Raw genomic sequence first — 7,760 nt, forward strand, 5'->3', positions numbered from 1 at the left:
TCTGTATAGAGGAAGACATGCATTAGGGATAGAAGAGTTTAAGATCTTTAGGACCAGCCCTGACTTCTATTCACTGTGCTTTCTGCCTAGAATGCCCTTGAAGCCCTAACCAATTAGCAAACTCTTACTCCTATTTCAAAACTCACCTCAGGTACCTCTTGGTAAAGCATTCTTTACAGAACCTCCCCGCCCTCCTGCCTGGCGAGTGGAGGGATGTGATTATTCCCTCCACTCTGGCACTTCTGTACCCACGTGCATTTGCTGCTGCACAGACCACCCTCATTTGCAACGATCTGCTTCCCTTAATAGACCTGAGTTCCTCAAGATCAGAAACATCATCTTACTGATCTTGGTGACTCCAAAATGCCTGGTACACAGTAGGTACTCAATAAATGCTGAATAGGGGGATGTCTTCATGAACATGTTACATCAGAACATACTGAACATAGTCAAGGGTCCAAAAGTCAAACACAGCAAGTGGCAGCAAAGAGAGGTAGTGAAGAGCTTAGGCTTTTGGAGTCCAACAGACTTGGGCTTGACCCCAGGCCCTGACACTTTCTAACTGTGGCCCTGGATAAGGCACTTCACTCTCTGGAGCTCTGCCTCTATAATGCGCCAGTAACAGTCAAGGCCTCCTCACTGGGCTGTTCCAGGGATTCGATGTGATAGAGCATAGAAAGAGCCAAGCACGGCATCTGGCACACAGTAAGCACTCAATAGATGCAAGGTTAGTGCTACTACTATTATTATGTTGTGGTCATTACGATGGGGGCCATAATTAACATTATTATTAAATTATGCATGGAATATTTCAGAACTTAGAAAGGAGAGCTCAGGCTGGATCCAAACAGTCATGAAAAGGGGACTTCATGGGAGGAGTTATGGAACTGTCCAGAGAAACCAGAGCAGAAAGTGTAAAGTCTGGCCTTAGCTGGGTAATCTAGAGCAAATTAGTTAATCTCTGTGCACCTCAGTTCTATCAACTGTAAAATGGAAGCAGCAATTGTACCTTAATGCTTTAATACTTACCTATTATGGTGTTCTTAGGAGGTATAAACAAGTAAAAAGACAGCTATCTAAACTGGCAGTTACTATGCATGATACTATTATCATTACCATCATTGCCTTCATTAAATAATCTCTGAAAAAAATTCTAGTAACTTCCAGGAGTCCCTTAGAGACAAACCCAGGGGAAAGAGCCGGGCAGTAAGTCCTGAAAAGAAGATTCTAGTGGTGCATGGCCTACAATCCTGGTTCTACGTGAAGGGCTTCATGTGACCCTCATACTTGGAGTAACTTGGGGACGTGCAAATTGTGACCACCACTGCACAGGCCAGGACAGCACTGAGGGACATTTAGGAGCTCACCCTCAGCCAAACAGCCAGGAGGCACAGTCTGAGAGTTCCAGCTGTTCCATGGCCCCTTCAACACCTGCTGTTCTTTGCCTTTTTCAGTAGAGCCATTCTGCTGGGTATATAGTGGTGATGTACTGGGGTTTTACTGTATAATAATGGAAGTTAAATGCTTTTTCACATATTCATGGCTATATGAAGATCTTTTGCAAGGTGCCTGTGCAAGTCTTTTGCCCAGTTTTATTTATTTTTTTATTAGAGTACCTTCTTCTTATTTATTTGATGGATTTCTTTATATTCTGAGCATTGGATATACATGTGACAAATATTTTCTCTGAATGTAGCTTGCCTTTTCATTCCCTTTATAGTTGTCTTTTGATGGGCAAAGGTTCTTAATTTTAATGTATCAGTCTTTCACGTGGATAGTGTTTTTTTGTATCAAGCTTAAGAAATCCTTACCTACCCAAAGGTCATGAAGAAATGCAGTTTTCTTCTTAAAAAAAGTGACTGTTTTACCTTTCACATTTTGACTTACAGTACATATGAAACTTATTTTTGTGTATAGCGCAAGGTATTGGCCAAAATTCATTATCCATTTGGATATCTAGGTGACTCATCATCATTTACTGAAAAGGTCCTCATTTCTCCAATGCACTGCAATGTCACCTTTGTAATTAATCATGTGACTACACATGCGGGACTCTTTCTGGATGTTCTAGTTCCACTGATCTATTTGTTTACTTTTGTGCCAATACCATGCTGTCCAACTACTGCTGGTTTATAACAAATTGTTATGTGATAACAAAAGCCCTCCAAACTTCTTTCCTTCTGTTTTTTCATTATGGTATTGGCTATTCTCGGCCCTTTGCATTTCCATGTAAATTTTAAAATCCACCTTCTCAATTTCCACAAAAACACCTAAGATTTCCTTTAAGACTGACCCAAATCTATAAATATAGAGCGAACAGATATCTTTACAACAGTGTAACATTATGACATTTACATTTCTTTCAGTGTTTGCCGAATAAGGGTCTTGCACATCTTTTGTTAAATTTATTCCTAGGTAGTTGATGTTTTTTGATGCTATTGTAAACAGCAGTTTGCAACATTCATTTTCTAAATGTCTGATGTTGGTAAATAGAAATACCCACTAGATTTCAAGCTCTCAAGCTCTATGAGGATTATACCTACACCTTGCTCATCTTGCCCCACCACAGTGCCCTAGCACACACTGTTTTAGATACGATACTGTTTTAGAAGAGACCCTCAATACATGTTTGCTTAAATGTACTGGGAAAGAAAAGAAAGCTGAATGGGTTAAGATTTAATATTTTCATGCTGCATCTAATCCCAGAGCTTTGGAAGATCAACTAATTCAACCACCTCAAAGATATTAACAGTTTAATAACTTTCTGATTAGAAATGTAACACTCATTTAAGAAAGGTTAGAAACTTCAACAACAACAAAAGAGAAATGGCAATTGTCAAGCAAGCTGCTGCCCAGAGATGACCACTGCTGGAGCAGTAATGTATTTCCTTGGGTCTTTTCCTTTACCCTGGGTATTTATATAGTTCAGTTCATGGTGTATATCCATTTCTATGCCCATCTTTTTCCCCACCTCTGGCTAAAATAAAAGCACTTTTGCTATTGACAAGTGTTGCAAATATCCATAATAGCTACATAGTAAACCACTGAAAGGACAAGCACAGCATTTATTCTTCTGTTAGGCACTAGGATGGCCATCTTTGTGTGCAAAGCTGTGTCCGTATCTCAGATAAGTTTCTGAGGACAGAATGATTCCCTTGGACATTTAACTATAGCAAACTAAGACTATTCTCTTACAATGATAACAACTGTTACAATAACATTTTCTCTCAAATTTTGTATGTGAATATTTTTATCATTATAATAAAAACTGTTGCAGCCTCCTATTGTCAGGCCCTGTTCTGAGAGCCTCAGATATATTCACTCCTTAAACCCTCAGAACAACCCTGTGGGTTGATGCTCTGGAGAGCTGAGGCTCTGGGAGGCTAGAGTCCCCACAGAGAACCCAGGCAAGTCTGACTCCAGACCCCATGCTTATAACCATTATAGTATAGAAAATACAAACAATGAAGTAAACAACACTTTTATTAGCCAAGTATTTACATGAAGTTATGAATGCCTAGCAGACAAGAAAATCAAATAGATAAACAAACAAAAAAGCAAGAAAATATGTATTAGATCTTAATGGAAGTCCTTAAAATTGACCTTACTCCATTTCTTTGGAAAAGAGCCAATATTACCATATCTCCAACAGAAGATCTGCAGAATGTAGAATTCCAATATCAGACCTTTGCACATTAACAAACTCTATGTTGCAAGACGAGCTTAAGAGTCTGAAATGCCTGGAGACCAGAAAACTGCAGCCTATTGCCAACGTGCAACCAACACACTAAAGGCTCATCACTGAGGACCATAGGCTGCAAACAAATCCCACTTCCACAGCCCTCCTTTCTAAAGCGAGTCACAAGTTAAACCATTACAGTTAATAACAATTATGTCCACTTCAGAGACCGACATACTAAGTTCAAGTTTCATACAAGTTTTACGATGTGTATCATAATATGCCTCTTAGGATGCTCCTATTGGAAGTCCCTGAAACTTATCTGCAAGCTAAAGTGTGAGAAAGGGTAAGTGGAGTGACAGAAGCCTAAGGGGACTAGAAACCCACCCCCAAAGCACTCCCCAAATCTCTCCCCAAAGCACCCCGAAAAAAACAATGTTTGGAGGGGAGGAAAGGGGGTACACAGAGCCTGTGTCTGTCTGGCCTGCTCAGCCCCAAGGCAGAGACTCCCCAGACATTCTCCACAGCGTCCCATTCTGTGCTTTGAAAACTTCCATTTGGACAGCATCCAGCCTTCTGGCTGGCAGGACAAGGAGAAGCTCCACACAGTGTGAATCAGGCTAGAGGATTAGAGAAAGGTTATTACAGGCAATGCTTCTCCTGATGAGTTGCCCTGAAAGATGTCAAACTGGGCCAGCCAGTGAGACTGTGTCTGAGATGCTCCAGCACAGATGCTGTGACCAAAGTGGCAAGAGCAAGCCATTGTTAAGAAAAACCTGGCCAGAACTTGCCTCTTTTGTTCATACTGTGACAAATACTTGTTGATCACTTACTCTGTGCCAGGCCCATCCCAGCATCTGACAATTCCCAGGTGAACAAGCCACACAGGTCCCAGTCCTCATGAAACTTATGTACCAGTTGCCCAGGATTTTCCCAGTGTTAGTACTGAAAGTCCCATGTCCTGGGAAACCTCTCAGTCCCAAGCACACTGGGATGGTTGGTCACCCTATGTCAGATGAAGCCCAGGCCTCATTCTATCTCCTGTCTTGTTTCCCACAACTACCAGCCCCATGTTGATACTCCACAAATCCCAGGGTCCCCCTCCTACATTCTGATACCCCACACGGTGATTCCTGCTTGTCCCGGAAGACTTCACTCTGGTGTCGCCTCCTCCAGAAAGCTTCCAAGAAGGTTCCCACAGAACCCTGGGCCTACGGTGATCCAGTGCTTGTCACGCTGTACAGTCACTGGCTCTATGGTGGTTTCTCCCATCAGCCTGTGAACTCCCTCAGGGAATGAGCTGTTCTGTATCCCAAACCCAAGGTGTTTACTATCAGCCAAATGAAGATCATCACCAGCACTAGGATGGGTATTAGCTGTCTGTGGCACTCTTTTCCAAGTCACTTTAGGATCTTGTAAGCCCCACACTAGCAAGCAAATCACCAGGTTATTCAGGCAGGCTGTAACATGGATTAAGCTGATCTGCCTGATCCAGGGCAGGCAGCTCAGGTTTCCAAAAAGCATCTAATGGCCATGCAACCTAAACAATGTACCTGGCAGTTCCCAGGATACTTCAAAGGAACCTGAGAACCTTTACCATTCCCTGGCTGGTAGGAGGGTGAAGATGCCCTACTAGCAGTGAGACTCAACCAAGCTGAAAGACTTCCCAAACTGACTTATTAGGAAGTTTTATTCAAAAAGACAATGTAATGAGTATAAGCACCAAAGTCAAACCCTGGCTTTGACACTTTTCAGCTGTCATCATCTTGGGGCAAGTGACTTAACCTCTTTGAACCTTAGTTTCCACTTTTATAAAATGGAAACAATAATAGTTGCTTTAACTCATAGACTAGTGAGGACAAAAGGAAATAACACACAGGAAATCCTTAGCAAATACCAGGCACAGAAAATGCATTTAATAAATATTAAAGCAATTTAAAAGGCGTAGAGCCAAGCAGTTAGGTGACAGCCTGCAGGTAACTGGGTGCTGGCAGGAAGCCCAACCATCCTCCCCTTCTCAGCCATATCCACCCACTCTCTACATTCCTGAAATCCTTGAGCCTCTCCCTTTCTCTTTCAGCTGCCCTCCCATTTAAGATTCCTGCTTCCGTACATACCCCATTTCTTGTCCTGGGCCTCTCTCCTCCCCATGTCTTCTCTCACCACCACCCCTAAAACCATTCCTCACCACATAATGAGCCTTCCTGCCCCTCTACTCTCTGAGACTCACAAACAGTTACTTAATGTACGCTCCATGCTAGAAGGGACACAGCTGAGAATCACGGCACCCCTATCCCTGGGCCAAATGAGAAGCCCCCATCTAATCCCCTTCCCATCAATCCTTTCCATGGGCCCAACTTCCATCTCCCCTCCCCCTTCCATTCTTCTTCCTTCCCATCAGTGATCTTGGGAGGTTCCTCTGTAAGCCAGTCTATTTCTTACCACCAAAGGTTTGCCTACTCCCCCAGCCAACTCCCTCCCCCCATTGTATTTTCCTCCCTTAAGTTATTTCCTCCTCAAAGGTCTCTATTTTCCATCATCACCACCCACCCTCCCCCCAACAAAAAATCCTAGCCTCTGTCTGGATGCTCTGCACCAATCCCCAGTTCATTCTTTTTTCTTTCTCTTTTTTCTTCATTCGTTAAGAATTCATTGAGCTCCTACTGTGTGCCAGGCACAGCACTAGGTTCTGGGATACAATTGTGAGCAAAACAGCAGTCTCTGTCCTCCTGAAAGTGCCAGTGTAGTAGCAGACAGAAAAGTAGTGAAAACAAACAGGATAACTGCAACTAGTGGAGATGCATTGAATGATATCAAGAGAAAGATGGACAGGAGTCAGGGTGGGGGAAGCACTTGAGGCAGGGTGGTCTGGGAAGGCCTGGCCTGGCTAATAAGCACAGCTACCACTGCTGGCTACCTACTGTGTAACAGACACTGGATCGGTCTCTTTCCATGCATGACATTACTAAATCCTTGCACAATGTTCACAACACCCATTTGCAGATGGGGAACCAGAGGCTCAAAGAGGTGAAGTAATTTGTCCAAGGTCACACTGCCATGAAGTGGTGAAATCAGGATCTGAAGGCGGGTCTGACTGCTGCACTCCTGCTTCCCAGAACCCCCTTTGCAACCTGTCCTCCCCTAGAGCTCTACTTCTGACAGTCCCTCTTTAGACTCCCCCTAGAAAATAGTTTGCTTTTAATTACTGCCCTAGATTGAGCACCTGTATGTGCTTCTAGCTTTATGTCTCTTACCCAACCCTCGAGACAATCTTGGGAAGCAGGTGCTGTCACAAAACCCGTTTTACAACTGAGGAAACTAAGGCCTGCCTCCACACACTTAGATTCGAACCCAGATCTGTCCGACTCCAGGATCCAGACCTCTGACCTCCGTCCAGCCTAAGAAGTACCACCCCGGGAAGCTAGGTGCGCACGACCTGCTCCGGCGAGAACAAAGTCCGTGTCCGTAAGCTGAAATCTCGTCCCCTTACTTTACAGAGGGGCATACTGAGGTTCCGAGAAGCTGAGCGACTTGCCCAAGGTCACACAGCGAGGAGAGACTGGGTCAGGGTTCGAACCCAGGAGCCCTGATTCCAGAGCCCTCGCTCTTAACCCCCATATAGCCTTTCCCGAGCGCCTCTCTCCACCCTCCACCTCAGCTCTCACGCCTCCCAGCGACCCCGGCCCAGGGCTAGGCGCCCCCATCCGTTTCCAGCCCCGAGGCCTCCCACCTCCGCCCCCAACACACTCACTTGAGGTGGTCCAAGGAGTGGATGTTGCGGGAAGACTTGCCATGGCCCCCGCCCACCCAGCTACGCGAGCGGCCAAACATGTCGGCGGCTCCGGCCCGTCGCTCGCCTCACGGCCTCATGCCCCAGCGGCCCAACAGCTGGAAGCCCGCGGCGCCAGCACAAACCACGGAGGTGGTGAAGAGACCGCCAACCACCTTCCTCCCCTGCCCACAGCCCCGCACTGACATTCAGCCGGAACCGGCCGTTCGACCGTCGCGCTTTACGGCCGCCGCCACGAGGAACGCTGGGAAATGCAGTTCGCCCGCGAGGCCCCAACAGACAGGACTCTGA

At 45.3% G+C, this 7,760-nt stretch overlaps 1 protein-coding gene across 1 annotated transcript in view; it reads right to left on the minus strand.

Moving 5' to 3' along the window:
• Positions 1 to 7,531, minus strand: part of CLEC16A (C-type lectin domain containing 16A) — a 196,166-nt gene extending 188,635 nt beyond the window's left edge. Inside the window, exon 1 of the mRNA XM_016197595.2 lies at positions 7,431 to 7,531. Within this exon, the coding sequence (XP_016053081.2) occupies positions 7,431 to 7,510 (80 nt within the window). The 5' untranslated portion in view covers positions 7,511 to 7,531. The remainder of the gene's footprint in view (positions 1 to 7,430) is intronic.
• Positions 7,532 to 7,760: the final 229 nt, after the last annotated feature.

Source organism: Miniopterus natalensis, chromosome 3 (assembly GCF_054644295.1).
Source record: "Miniopterus natalensis isolate mMinNat1 chromosome 3, mMinNat1.hap1, whole genome shotgun sequence".
NCBI classification, from domain to species: Eukaryota; Metazoa; Chordata; class Mammalia; order Chiroptera; family Miniopteridae; genus Miniopterus; species Miniopterus natalensis.